The 15,129-nt window shown below is 36.1% G+C and overlaps 1 protein-coding gene across 3 annotated transcripts in view; it reads left to right on the top strand.

Moving 5' to 3' along the window:
• trappc12 (trafficking protein particle complex subunit 12) overlaps positions 1 to 15,129 on the top strand; it is a 147,108-nt gene that overhangs the window by 111,743 nt on the left and 20,236 nt on the right. For all 3 annotated transcript variants that reach the window (XM_051925527.1, XM_051925528.1, XM_028796913.2), the window contains exon 7: positions 11,022 to 11,094. In XM_051925527.1, the coding sequence (XP_051781487.1) occupies positions 11,022 to 11,094 (73 nt within the window). The remainder of the gene's footprint in view (positions 1 to 11,021; positions 11,095 to 15,129) is intronic.

Genomic DNA, 15,129 nt, shown 5'->3' with positions numbered 1-15,129 from the left:
TCATCATCACCACACACATTACAAAAATAAATACAGCTGAAGTCATGTCTAAAAGGGCTTTCTGTTCAAGGCAGGAGAACTTCTGTGATTGTCGCAAGTGTGGTTATTATTTAAAAAAAAACACACACACACTGTCTATCTTTCATTATTACCACATTTATTTCAGTGTGAAGTTAGCACGAGAGTGATTTGTGCATGCTTTGAGTATGCATTGTTTGACTGATTTGATGTGAATTGTTTAACTTGTAATGTCACAAATTTTTAACACTAGAATTACCGAAGTCTACAGAAAAACTCGTAATCCCAGCCCACCTTAAATTCCATTGCACCTCTCCATCAGCGTCTTTTGTTTTGTAAATGTGTCGATCAGCACAAGCAGCAAGCAGCCTGCTTTCCCATCCCCCTGCCCACCGCTGCAGGTCAATTCACAAAGAAGGTTTTCAGTGCTCAGTGTTTATCTTGGAGTGAAGTGTTTGGAGTTGTAGAGGGTAAATAATATATCGTCATTTGGAATATGTGCATTTCATGTGTGTTCCGTGTATACAACAATCTATGTAAACACATCATTAAAACAGAAACGTTTTTCATGTTTTAGTAATAATTGACAAAATATAGACATGAAGTGTATAATGTAATCAAATACAGTAATCCCTCCTCCATCGCGGGGGTTGCGTTCCAGAGCCACCCGCGAAATAGGAAAATCCGCGAAGTAGAAACCATATGTTTATATGGTTATTTTTAGAATGTCATGCTTGGGTCACAGATTTGCGCAGAAACACAGGAGGTTGTAGAGAGACAGGAACGTTATTCAAACACTGCAAACAAACATTTGTCTCTTTTTCAAAAGTTTAAACTGTGCTCCATGACAAGACAGAGATGACAGTTCTGTCTCACAATTAAAAGAATGCAAACATATCTTCCTTTTCAAAGGAGTGCAAAGCAAGCAGTCAAAAAAAAAATCAATAGGGCTTTTTGGCTTTTAAGTATGCGAAGCACCGCCGGTACAAAGCTGTTGAAGGCGGCAGCTCACACCCCCTCTGTCAGGAGCAGGAAGAGAGATAGAGAGAGATAGAGAGAGACAGATAAAAAAAATCAATACGTGCCCTTTGAGCTTTTAAGTATGCGAAGCTCCGTGCAGCATGTCCTTCAGGAAGCAGCTGCACACAGCCCCCCTGCTCACACCCCCCTACGTCAGCGCAAGAGAGAGAGAGAGAGAAAGTAAGCTGGATAGCTTCTCAGCCATCTGCCAATAGCGTCCCTTGTATGAAATCAACTGGGCAAACCAACTGAGGAAGCATGTACCAGAAATTAAAAGACCTATTGTCCGCAGAAACCCGCGAAGCAGCGAAAAATCCGCGATATATATTTAAATATGCTTACATATAAAATCCGCGATGGAGTGAAGCCGCGAAAGGCGAAGCGCGATATAGCGAGGGATCACTGTAAACACTTTCACAAAAGGTACAAGTATAACAAAACAAGTGCGCTTTTATTCAAGAATATAACCAAAGAAAAAGAAAGAAGGTTAGGGTAGGCTATTGATACGACAGCTTGTGTGGTGCAACGGTAAGAACTGCTGACTCCTAATCAAAAGGTCACTGGTTTTATACCATCTGCAATTCCAAATTTATCGTTTTGAGTAGTGAGCTGCTCTTATTGTTAATATTATACAATAAAACATACATTTGATTTGCATCTGTAACAGCCGGTGTAAATTTATAGTACTTATAGTTCTTTTTTCATTTTTATTGTCTCAGTCACGTTCATCCTCCCACAACTGATCTGACACTGTTTTCAGATAAAGACGTGGTATAACAAACTTGTTTTGTTATACCACCTCCTTATTTGAAATCTGTGTCAGATCTTGTGAGTGAATGAGATTGGGACTGGCAAAACTGTGGACATGGGTATGAGTGGTGTGCGTAACTGAGAATAATTATGGATGTGAATTTTTTTTTTTATTCAGTTTTATTCTTGAGTGTTCCTGCTCACACTGAATTAGTGTGCACCTTCTGGTCCAGGATGTCAAAACCACACTGATAAAAAAGAGAGACATAGGTATATATGACATTTGGAATAATTCATTTTATGACCAGTATAGTACATTTCGGGAAAACATTGTTGCACTAATGTAACATTATATTCAATTTTGCGTATGTTTGGTTTTTTTTCCCCGATCTTGCCCAGTCTCCACATGTTGGTGCATGGTGGTGTTTCTTTTATACTCCAGGAGATGCAAAGGACAGAATAGTACAGAAAAGTCAGTTCCACATTATATACAATCATCAAATTCAAATGTTAACAGTTCCCACACACCCAAGGACCATCCTTCCTACATTTACAACATGTGTACCTGTTGCAATGTACACATCTCTCTATGCTGTGGTTCCTATTACACTGAAGGAGCACCTGACACTGAATTTTCTTTCTTGGGGGAAGCAGAGGTCTTGAAACAGAAGCTTGTTGATATTGCATCCTCTTTTCTTTTTTCATTGCCTTTTTTTGTAAGAAGTGACGACGAAGTTCCTCTGCAAGGTGAGCCATGAACACTCTTCTCAGCTGTATTACAGAGAATTACAGAGAATTCTCTGATGTGGCAGGATAAAAGCTGACACACACAAATGTGGGTTTGAACGCACATATGCTGTACAAGGTATGCACGGGGGAACACTGAGAAAAGAAGATAAGTATGCCCTAAAATTGCATTTGCCCCAAACAAAGTGAAACAAAAAAGGCAGTGGACGTTACATTGAGAATTTGGGTGAATAGTATTGACATGGTTATTGGGCTGAATGGTCTGCTATCATCATTTTTTCTTATGTTCTAAAGTTATTCTGAAGACTATAAAAGTCAAGATTTACATTTTCAAAGCTTTTGTCAACAAAAGTCAGCATCAAGAGGTAGAAGCCTGAAACCATTGTTAAATGTCAATAAAATTTTATTTGATATTATTCACTACATGGCAGCAAAGACCATTACATGAACTAAGGGTCACAAATTTATTTAAAGTATGGCATCAAATATCGGGATTCTACACTACTGAATAAAAATACAGAACTTTCTTTTAGAAACAGTGTTCTGGATCATTCCCAAGTGTCCAGAGCGAGAGTGTCCACAACTCTGATGTGTTTTCTTTTCTTTTATTCCCACATCATGGTTGTTTTCCTATAGTGAAAGGCATCATTTTTACTGATCTTTCAAGATTCATATTTCTTACCTGTTGTGAAGTTGAAATTACTCCACACTTTTAAGTTATTTGGTCTTTGGCCCTGCTCTGTATTTACATCCTCATCTTCTACACCATATCTCAAAATGTGACTAACATTTCTCTTGCTCAATGAAGTAATATATGTAATATGTAACATGGCCACTCATAAATAATATATTCATTGGCAACTATTTTCACAGATTGTTAGGAATGATCTAGATTAGTTGTTGCAGCCCTAATCTAAATACTACGAAGAATGATGTATTAAAGAGACTAAGAAACCTAAAACCTTACAACAAAGTATGGTAATTGTATTAAATCTTTAACTGTTATATTATTTTTTATTTGTATTTCCTATTGGTTTTACAGTCGATAGATTTATGGTAAAATATGTGTGGATTACAAATCGGACACTTGTACCTGGATATGAAACAGATTTTGTTCTTGCATAGGTAATTTAGGCAACCTTACTTTTGTTTCTTCTATCCATCTATCCATACATTTTTTGCTTAGACTGATATAGATTCCCAGAAAGCTAAAGTCTATCCCAATAGCATGGTGTGCAAGGTAGGACTCAGTTAAGGATGGGTTGCAAGTCCTTTGCAAAGCACAATTTATAGATAAAATGTTGAATTTACTGGAGCAACAGTAAAAGAAGAGTTTTAAAGTGTGTTTTTCAAACCATTTGCATCTGCTTTCAGTTAAATCAGATAATGTATCATCATATGTGAATGATATATTTAATTAAGACTAGTCAAAAGATTACTTGCCTGCAATATCAACCTCACTTTAAAAGTTATTTATAAAAGACCTCATTCATATCAGGACCCTGTATTAGAGGGTTGATTCTCAATGGTCACTGTTGCTGCAAAGTATCACTTAAAACATTTGGCAACTTTTTAAAAACAACTGACAAATAAGAAACGTGCCGTGTTGACTATATCGTACTAGCAGAATACAAGTTTGTCTCCTACTATTAGACCACCATATGCACAGTTCTTAAAGTATAGGATTAGGATTTCATTGCAGATTGAACCGAAAATGTCATCCCTCACTACAGCTAACATTGTTAATTCATTTTTTTAACATCCCATAAAGTAGCCACAAAAAGGAAGCACTTTTTCCAGATTTGAGAAGAACATTTTCATACAACATTGGTGTCACTTAGCTCATCTTTTGAGTAACTAGGGAATGCAGTTCACCAGCATGGTCTTTTAGCTACACATTTGTAAACCCATATAATCTGGGCACAGTTAAATTTCTCATAGACCGTTCTATTCACATCATCAAAAAATGCTTCACAAACAGTACTTTGATATGCCATGCCGCTGTTCAATCTAAGATGGTAAGAATAAGAAGGTTTGCTCACATTTTAAAGACTTTTTTTTCTTCAATCAATGTATAATTATGATCCCACTCTCATACCTGACATTAAGTAATTAGAGCTTCAGTTAAAGATTGAGGGAAGTATATGAAGAGGAAAATAGACCATGTAGGGCACAGGAATATATTATTACATGACAATAGTTTATAGATATGTGTGCATATTCTGTACATATTCCAGAATTCCTGTCACTCTCTCAGGTAGCAAGTTTACGCTAAAAGAAATTTGCAGGTGAGTAAACCCTCCTTTTTGGTCTACAATCATCTCTTCACAGCATTGGTCTCTGCATGACACTTTTCTTTTTAAGGTATTTTTTTCTCAACTGGGATTGTTTTAAAATACTTATTTCACACTGTTCCCCTTTTTTCTGTGAGCTACAGTTACCTCTTCCAGGATTCAAGCTCTGTTTGTGACATCCATGCTGCTGCCAGACATCCTTTTTCACCTGGGACAATTCTTACTTCTATCAGTAGAGAAACTCTTTGTAGTCCCTGTTCTCTTTCCCTATTTAATTACAATGTTTGGTTCCTTAACTTCCCAGAGTTTTTTTAGGATATTTTACTGTAGGTTCATGCCTTTAATTAACCTTAGGTAAGTCTTCAATATGCTTTCTAATACACCAAGATGAGCATATATGTAAATCAGGAAATGCAACGATAGAAGAATAGCATTATGGTAGGACATTGAAAGGGCTTCCATAATTGCTAAAATATTATCATGGCAATGCTGTGCAAAAGAAATTTGTTTTTTTATGCTGCATTCACAAAGTAATATTTAATCCAGCTTTCAATTTTATTTTTTTTTTAATTTTATTGATTTTATTGTAATCATTCCATACAAATAGATCAATTTTTACAAAAAAAAAAATAGGATTGAAAACAAATCAACTCCCACCCCTGAGAAAGAGAGCATGGCTAACGGAATAAAACTTAAAAATAGTAAAAATAAATAAATTGATGAGTTTAATAGGCAGATACAGATAAATGGAGAAGAAAAAGAAATGGGGAGAGAATCTACTTAAATATTCCCCAAGCCAGGCGAAATCTGAACAATTTTTGTTTTTTTACTTTTTTACATGTTTTTTACATTTTTTACATTTATTCAAGCAGTATTGACCACTAAATGTTGTGCAAGTTGCCAGTGTATACACGAAATCTATAAATGTAACCTGAATTCTCAGCTAAGCAAAACATCTTGATACCAAACTGTGCCCTTTTCAATGGTAGATACTGTCGAAACTGTAAGCGGCCCTTCCACGACAATAAACTTTCATCAACTGCAACTGACGGTCCTGGCATGTAGGGCAACTGAAATGCTTCAAATAAATGATCAATCAAAGGACGTAGCTTGAACAAGTGGTCGCGGTTTGGATCTTTCTTATCTGGCTCGTTTCTGTTGTCATTCAAATGAAAGAATTTCAGCAGCAAAGAGAATCGGTTACGTGTCATGACAGCTGCAAAAATAGGTGTTGCATACATAGGATCTGTAGACCAGTACATCTCAATATCTGGTTTTCTGATTATTCCCATCAACATCAAAATCCCAATGAATTTTTTCATTTCGTTTTCATCAGTGTCAAACCAAGCACGAACACGGGAATGTGGAGGTAAATTGGGATTTTTCTCAATAAACTGTGCTGCATACAGATTTGTCTGATGAACAAAATGTCTAATCAAATCAGGTGACACAAACAGCTCATAAAACTGCTCAGCAGTGTAATTGTTTACATCAACAATAAAGCCACACGTTCCCTCAAACGAATGCAGAAAAGGTAGTTCACCACGGGCAGCAGCCCAGCTGAGATGCTGGAGATACACCCACTCAGCGCCGTCATCCGATGCGTCTTCATTCACAATATCATGCAGCGCACGTTGCTGCTCATCACTGTCACTAAAATCTTCTTCAGAACTGCTACAATCATGATCAGAACTGTCCAAAATCGCCTGCAAAGCCTCACTTGAAGTCAGTTTACGTTTCGCCATATTCACAGCTGTTACATGCGAATCACGTCACATGACCGGCCAAAACAACCACAGACTTGTCGAAATACAACGTAGTAATAATACCCACGCCAAACCGTCAGTTATACTACTTGCCAGGCATTCATATAACCACAGGCAAATGTGCCGGATAATTCCGGCAGTATGGCGTTAGCATTAAAACAGCGGTGCCGGATATATCCGGCAGAGGGCGGTGAAGGGGTTAAGAGCTTATTCTAAAATACTATTGATTAGATCCTTCCAGGTTTTGAAAATGTTCTGCACAGATCCTCTAAGTGAGAATCTGATTTTTTCCAATTTCAAACTATATAAAACATCAGTTACCCACTGACGTAAATGAGGAGAGTTATGATTCTTCCAGTTTAGCAAAATAAGTCTGCGTGCCAATAGTGTAGTGAAGGCAATCACAGTTTGTTTGTCCTTCTCCACTTTAAGCCCATCTGGAAGAACACCAAGGCTGTCTGAAAGGCACTTAAAATTTTTTGTCCAGAATGATGTTAATTTGTTACAGGCCCAAAACATGTGACCCAGTGAGGCTGGAGTCTTGATTGCAGCGTTCACAGGTTGGATCTTGCCCTGGAAACATTTTGGACAATTTCAAGCGAGACAGATGTGCTCGATATATAATTTTGAGTTAAATAATTGTATGCTTTGTGCATATGGAGCTCGAAAGAATTCTCTGCATTGCTACCTTCAACTCCTTGATATGTTGAGTGAGAGATCCTTTTCCCATTGTCTTCTTGGATCTTTGAAAGGGAGGGACGGTAAAATATTTTTATATATTGCAGAAATGCTGTCTGAGTCTTCGAGAGTGAGCAATATTTTTTCCAGCATAAAGGAAGGTGGGAGATGGGGAAAACAGGGCAGGTTCTGTTTGACAAAGTTTCTAATTTGAAGATAGTGAAAGAAATGTGTTGCTGGAAAATTAAATTTGGAATGTAATTGTTCATAGGATGCAAAGATGTTGTCTATATAAAGATCTCTAAGCAATTTAATCCCAAATGTTTTCCAGATATTGAAAACTGCATATGTTTGTGAGGGTTGAAAAAGGTGGTTCTCATGCAGAGGTGCCACAGATAAAAGATTCTCCATCTTAAAATGCTTTCTACATTGGTTCCATATTCTGAGTGAGTGAAGCACAATTGAGTTATTAGTATATTGGCGATAACTTGCATTTATTGGGGCACAAAGCAGGAAATATAGAGAAGTACTGCAGGGTTTTATTTCTATTGCGGACCAAGTCTGTGTATGTTCATCTATTTGTGTTCAGGTTTTTATAGCTTGTATATTGCTGCCCAGTAATAAAACTAAAAGTTAGGTAGAGCCATGCCACCTTCTGTCTTAGGTCTTTGTAGGGTCGCTCTTTGGATACGTGGATGTTTTAGGTTCCAAATAAATGAGGTTATGGTTGAATCTAATTGCTTAAAGAATGATTTATTGATGTATATTGGAATGTTTTGAAATAAAAAGAGAAGCTTAGGAAGGATATTCATCTTAACAACATTAATTCTTCCAGCTAGAATGAGATGGAGGGTTGACCATCTATGCAAGTCTTGCTTAATTTTTTCCATACAGACGGCAAAATTTTGTTGATGAAGAGCTTTATGTTTACTTGTGATATTTACCCCTAGGCATTTAAACTGATCTGCAATAATAAAAGGGAAGGTGTCCAATCTAATATTGTATGCTTAAGAATTCTCTGGAAAGAGCACACTTTTATTCAAATTAATTCTAAAACCAGAGATCTTTTGAAATTCTGTAAGTGCTGTTAAGACTGCAGGCATGGTATTTTGTGTGTCTGATATATACAAAACCATATCATCTGCATATAGAGAAATTTTCTGTTCCAGTCCTTCTCTGATAAGCCCCTTTATCTGATAAGCATTTCGGCAGTGAACTGCCAGAGGTTCAATGGCAATTGCAAATAGCAGTGGTGACAAGGGGCATCCTTGTCTAGTACCACGTTCTAGGTTGAAGTAGTCTGAACAAATGTTGTTAATAAAAACTGAAGTTTCTGGATTGGTATACAGTACTTTGATCCATGCACAAATATTCGGGCCAAACCTAAATTTCTCTAATGTAGTGAAAAGGTAGTTTCATTCAGTCATATCAAATGCTTTTTCTTCATCCAACGATAATAATATCTCTGGGGTGTTTGACTTTGCAGGTGAATATATTACATTAAACAGACATCGGAGATTGGAAGCTAAGTGTTGGCCTTTAATAAATCCAGTTTGATCTAGTGATATTACCGAAGGCAGCACTTTCTCCATCCTTCTAGCTAGGACTTTGGAGAGTATCTTAGCATCATTATTCAGAAGTGAAATTGGTCTGTATGATACACATTGTAATAAGTCCTTGTTTTGTTTGGGAAAGACGGTGATTAATGCTTGGCAAAAAGTTTGAGGTAGAATTTGATTGTCTCTAGCTTCTGTAAATGTTGTTAATAAGAGGGGAGCTAGCTGAGTGGAGAATTTCATATAAAATTCGGCAGGGTAGCCATCAGGGCCTGCTGCTTTCCCGCTCTGAAGTGACTTTATAGCATCTAGTAATTCTGATAGCGCCAGAGGTTTATCCAATTCCTCTGCAATAAAAGTATCTATTCGTGGTATCTGTAATGTATCCAGAAATGCATTAGATTGTGTGTTGTCTTCTTTGAACTCAGTAGAATGTAAGGATTTATAGTAGTCTCTAAATGTGTGCATTATATTTTTATGGTCAATGATTTTATCTCTGTTCGTGTTGGTGATTGTTGGGATTGTATTGCAAACTTCTTGCTTGTGGATTTGTTGAGCTAAGAGCTTATTAACTTTCCGTGTTCATAGTAATGATGTCTTGATTTAAAAATGAGTTGTTCAGTTTCTTTGGTTGTTAAGAGGTTGGGCTCTGAATGCAAAGCCTGTCTTTTCCTATGAAGAGCCTCGCTTGGACATCTGGCATGTTCTTGATATATTCTAGTAGTTTCGCTGGTTAGCTCTGATACCTTCTTGGTTTCTAATTTATTTCTATGGGAAAAATATGAAATAATCTTTCCTCTTAAGAAGGCCTTTAGTGTTTCCCAGAGTATTCCTGCAGCTTTCAATTTTTTAATCTGTTATTTCCCAGTCTTTACTCAACCATGTATTCCAGAATGTAGCATCTAGTGGACTTGTAAGTCTCAACATGAAATTGTTCTTAATGGACAAGATCTGTGCAAACCGACAATGTGAATGAATGTTACCTTTAAAGGTTTATGTTTTTGAAGTGTGTAGAAGCAATTTATGAAGCAAATACCATCTGGAATTTGTGTATTTTGAGTTGAATTCAATGCTAATTAATTCATGAAACAAACTACCTACATTTTATTCAAAATTATTTTCGTCATGTTAAGGGAAAGACAATTTTAGTATCTACATTTCATTATTTGACTGTGTTTTCATGCACACCTATATATAGCATGATAAGGTTTTTCATCTACTAGGTGGAGTAAAGAAATGTAAGTAAATTGTATATATATTTTTAAATCTTTGCCAGCAATTTTAAGTATGCACAAATAAGTTCATTGGCTATGGAAATGGGTACTTTCTATATTGTTGCAACAATAACAGTATACTGTATGTTATCCATCTGTTTTTTCTTTATGTGAACGAAACAGCAAATGCTTTTAACTTATATATTTTTATAGGTTCATTATCAGCAGTTAACGTTAACTTTAACGTAGGACATTTATATTATTTTTAAACATTCCTTTTCCATAGTTGGTGAGACTGCAATCCTTCACAAATCACACTTACAAGCTTTATTCCAAGCTGATTTAGAATTAACAGTCAACTTGAATATCTTTGGTATGTAGTAGAAATTGGAAGTACCCCGAGGACATCTATGCAATCAGTGGGGAGAGATGTACAATCCCAAAGAATACATTGCTTAGACAATAATTTCAATCCAAAACTTTAAATCTGTAACAAAGTACCACTAAACACTGTGCTTTCTTTTAGATTTTTTTAGGATTATTTCAGATATAAAATTAAAATCCTGTCTATTAATTTATCATTGGGTACTTTGAAAAATAGAAAGTTATCTTTATTCATGAAAAACAAGTGAACATCACTTTAAAATACAGTAATTTATTAACTACTTCTTAATGTTTTATCTATTTATTTGAGCAGAATTTATTTTTTTTTCCATGTTATAAAGTGTTCTTGCTTAGAACCAGCTAGACAATTCAAGCAATTGCTAGAATTTCAAAAACAAGTATTATTTCTCAGACCATTCTCTTTCATTGTTTATTTGGTATATCTATTTATGTGCAACTTTGCTGCCAAATTTCTTTTTGCACCATAAGGAAGCTCATTAAACTGGTGAATCTATAGAGTTAATCTAGATTTACTTAATTGTATTATATCATTTTATTTACATTTTGTTAATAACAAATATTAAAACTTTGCAGATTTTGGATAATTTAGAAAATGGATTAGCAGAAGATGGCAGCATGATAAATATCCTTCAAGAAAACAGGCAAGGTAAGTTAATTTCAAATTTCCAACTTCTATGAACTGTTAAGTATATTCTTCTCTGTATTTAAAATATATAATTTAATACCACATTGTAAATGTGTCACAACTGCTGCACACTGCAGACATATTGCAAAATAGTTTGCTTAGAAATTAAACTGAACGGCTATGTTTTAGTATATTAATTGTCGGAATAGAAAATATTTTGGGACATACAACAGTATAGTCCAGCAGATGATATTCTGTAAATTCCAGTCTATTTCCTTCCATCTTTATTAGATGGTGCAGTTAACCGACACAACCATTGGTAATGTCACTGATGAGCTAGGCAGTGAGGCACAACAAATGGAGCAAGGGGATGGTGTAAACAAGCGCAAAGTGCTTTTATTATTTACAACAAAACAAAACAGTGTCCAAATAAATAAATTGCAGTGTCTATCAAAAATCTTCAATAAATAAATAATCCATAAAAGCAGAAGTGAAATAGTGGAGGTTAAAATCCGTTAGAAAAAACTCTTTAAAAACAATGAGGTTAAAACAACAGCTGGAAGCAGTCTCTTTAAAATCCAAAGCACGGTGCCTTCTTTTTACCTGGCAGCTCCCCTGCTTCTCCCATCAGACTTCTCAACAGGGGAGTCGCCCTTTCTGTAGCTGACATTCTCTCCACTCAACTGGTCTGGAGGCTTCCCGAGACTTGGCTTTCCTCCAACGGCCAGGACGCTCACGTTGGGGAATCCATCACCCAAGCCTCCCGACTCCCGCTGTCTTCCATGGCAAGCCATCCTTCTGCTGGTCACTCCTGATCCTCACAATGCTCAGCGGGAGCGACCACTAACAACTGCCCTCAGTGTCAGCCAAACAAGCCTCTAGGGCTCACTGTCCAGCTGCCTACGAGTGCTCACTTGGTCGTGCTCTCTATTTCTCCCTCTCACTCACACACCGGCTTTCTCCTCGCTACTTCCAGCTTTCTTCCTCACTCCTGCCACCTCCGTTTCTTTCTCTTTTTTTTTTTTCTTTTCATTTCTTCCCCTGCTAGCCGCCTTGCGCTTCTATTTCTTACAGGGACATGGATCAGCTGGCAATCAGCAGCTCCCTGGAACAATTACAGATGCGGACAACTTCTCACCTGTGCACTTAAGTGAGAATCGCCCGCATCACGAATTCTCCGAGAACCGCTCGGCCACACACCACCATGCCCCCTTGCTAAGCCGTGAGTGCTGCAATTTTTTATTTAAAACTGGCCCTTTTGACATGAGATGTGGACCCGCTACACCACAGTTAGTCTTCTCCTTAACTGTTCGATGTGTGACTGCAGTTTTTCCATATAGTTTAGCTTTGATACAGAACATCAGGCAAGTGTGAATCTGCATAATTGATATATATATATATATGTCGTTTATATATTGATTTCTATGTAAGCAGGCATTTTCATGAATACAGTATATTTGTAATGTAAACAATAATGTAATTGTTCTTTTATTATACACTGATAAACATTTTGTGACATTTGACCCTCTGGTATGAAGTTCTAGTGAAAAAGGACTTGGTGTAAATGATTTGACCATATAAAGTTGCATTCAATTAATCAGTTTTTATGTGGTATAGCTCTTTTTACAGAATATACTAAGAAGAAAAAATATTCACAAATATGTATAGCAAATCCAGAGTGCAGTCATAAACAGTGTCAAATACAATGCATGTCATGGGGATATGTGCTGTATGTTTGGTAATGCTGCAAAACTTGATGTTCATATTTCTTTATAGCAGATATTACATCGGTTAAGCATTAGGTTTTTTTTATGGTCAGATAAGGTAGGCTGAATGTTTTATATTCCTTGCTTCAAAATGTGAAAAATTACTAGTCAGTGAGAGTGATTTCTTAATCATACAGTATAACTTGATGTTTAGGAAGTTGCCAATATTTTTATTTATTTGTTTGCTTTTACATTGTGTAATTTTCCTCCAAGAGCATTTTTTTATCTACTTCTCCATCGTATCAGGAAAATGGAAGTGGCAAATGCTACAATATATAAAAAAATAGAAATAAAAAGTAATGATGGAGGATATACTGTAAAAGAATACAAAATACTTTGGAAAACCATTCAGATGCATGGTGAGCAATAGGTGGAGCTTTCAAAAGTAAAAATGAAATGATGGATATGTTCCTTTTTTCTCTAAGGGAAAAGGATTTGCAATGTAGCTTTTGTCACAAATGGTGAGGAGTTGAACTGCACAGTATGGACTTTATCACCTTTTTCAATCATTATGTGCTTTTGTGTGCATGTACAATAATCTCTGTCACCAATAAGCAGGTTAGTAAGCAGCTGATTGTTTAGCTGAGCAGTAGAAAATGCTGCTTGTAATTCCCAGTTTCCCAACCATGTGATATATGGAGTACGGCTACTGGAAGGGGAAGGTTAGAGTCTGAGTGGCTCTCCAGCATAGACAGCATGCCTTTTCCAAGGGATAAATCATCATTTAGTAGTCTGTGTCAGTGCCATCATTAGGCCTTTTCCTACTCTATGAATTACTGTTTCATTATCAAAAATTAATGTTTAAGCATAAGATCAATATACTGTACATTTTAGTTTAAATTATTATTTTCTTAAAGAAGAGTAATATTGCTCATTTTATTAATAAGTTTGATTTTTTTTGTAATAAGTAATAAAGCATTATGGATTTTTGTGCATTTCCCAGTACGTATTTAGTCCCCACACTTTAGTAGAGGCAACTTTTGTAGCAATATCCCCAAGTATTTTGGGATAAATATACACCAGCTTTACACACAGGATGGAAGCAATTTATTCGTTCCAAGTTGTTCAGGTTAGTCAGATGACATTTATGTACTTAGACTGTTATAGCACATTCATGTTTTTGTCATTAAACCACTAAAATGAGATTTTCGCCATATGCTTGGAAACATTTTGCTGCTGAAAGGTGAAGTTTCACCCAAGCTTCAGTTTTTAGCTGGTTGAAATATGTTATTTTGCAATATTTGCTTTCATTTCAAATCTATCCATCCATCCTTCTGTTTTAATCATATGTCAAGTCCCTGCTGATGAAAAACAGCCCCACAGTATAAACCTACCACCTCCATACTTCACTGCAGGTGTGCTGTTTTTGAAGTGTGGGAATTGTTTCATATGCATCACATATATTTCTTAGACCTTTAACTGAAAGCTCTACTTTGTTCTCATCTAGCCACATAACAGCTTGGACACTTATATATTTTTTTTGTTTTGGTCAAAATCCATATTTTCTATCAGATTTGTTTTGGGTGGTGGCTTCTGTTGTGTTTCCTTTCTGTACAAGTCAGGTTTTTGCAGTGCGCTTCATATGGTTGAACAGTGCACATTTAGTGTACTCTCAGTGACTGTATTGTTTAGCTCCTTAATATGTTTTTAGCTGCTCTCTTACTTCTCTCACCAAGTACCTTGTTTGCACATAGAGCTTTACAAGATACCTTTGTCTGGGCAGTTCTGACATGGCTTCCATTTTTTTATGCTTTTGTGTTATTTTGTATCTGACCTCCTTGAAATGCTATTTTGTCTTCACTTTCCCAGTTATCCTTCAGAATCAAAACATGAATAGTGTTTTTTAACTCTACGATATATCCATAAAATAGGGCATTTATTTTAATGATTCAGTGATGGAGGACAGCTGCAAGTCAGTTGTGACCTCATTAGCCAGTTATTTTCAATTTGAGTTTCTATTCTTTGAAATAAAAATATCAAAACAAATGTTGACAGTAGAATGTATTATTCAGTAAAATTAGTGAATTGGTCAAGGTGTACCTACTTTAGGTAGGCATTGTATGTAAATGTTTCTGTGTGGAAATTTGTTATCTTAGTCCTCACTGATTTATTTATTTATTATTTTCAACAATAGCATGCTGGTTCACCAGGCAAAGTGAGTCTTGTTACTATTTTATATTTGGTTTTTGAAAGGGGACAAACTGCAGGATGCCAAATTCATAATGATAACTTTTTCAGTCACATAGATGTTCAGCTCATTTATCCTGTCTTGAAATGAGACTTGCAGTAC

Source organism: Erpetoichthys calabaricus, chromosome 3 (genome assembly GCF_900747795.2).
Source record: "Erpetoichthys calabaricus chromosome 3, fErpCal1.3, whole genome shotgun sequence".
NCBI lineage: Eukaryota > Metazoa > Chordata > Cladistia > Polypteriformes > Polypteridae > Erpetoichthys > Erpetoichthys calabaricus.
Note: the sequence above shows the minus strand (reverse complement) of the source record. Positions and strands in the feature narration are given on the sequence as shown.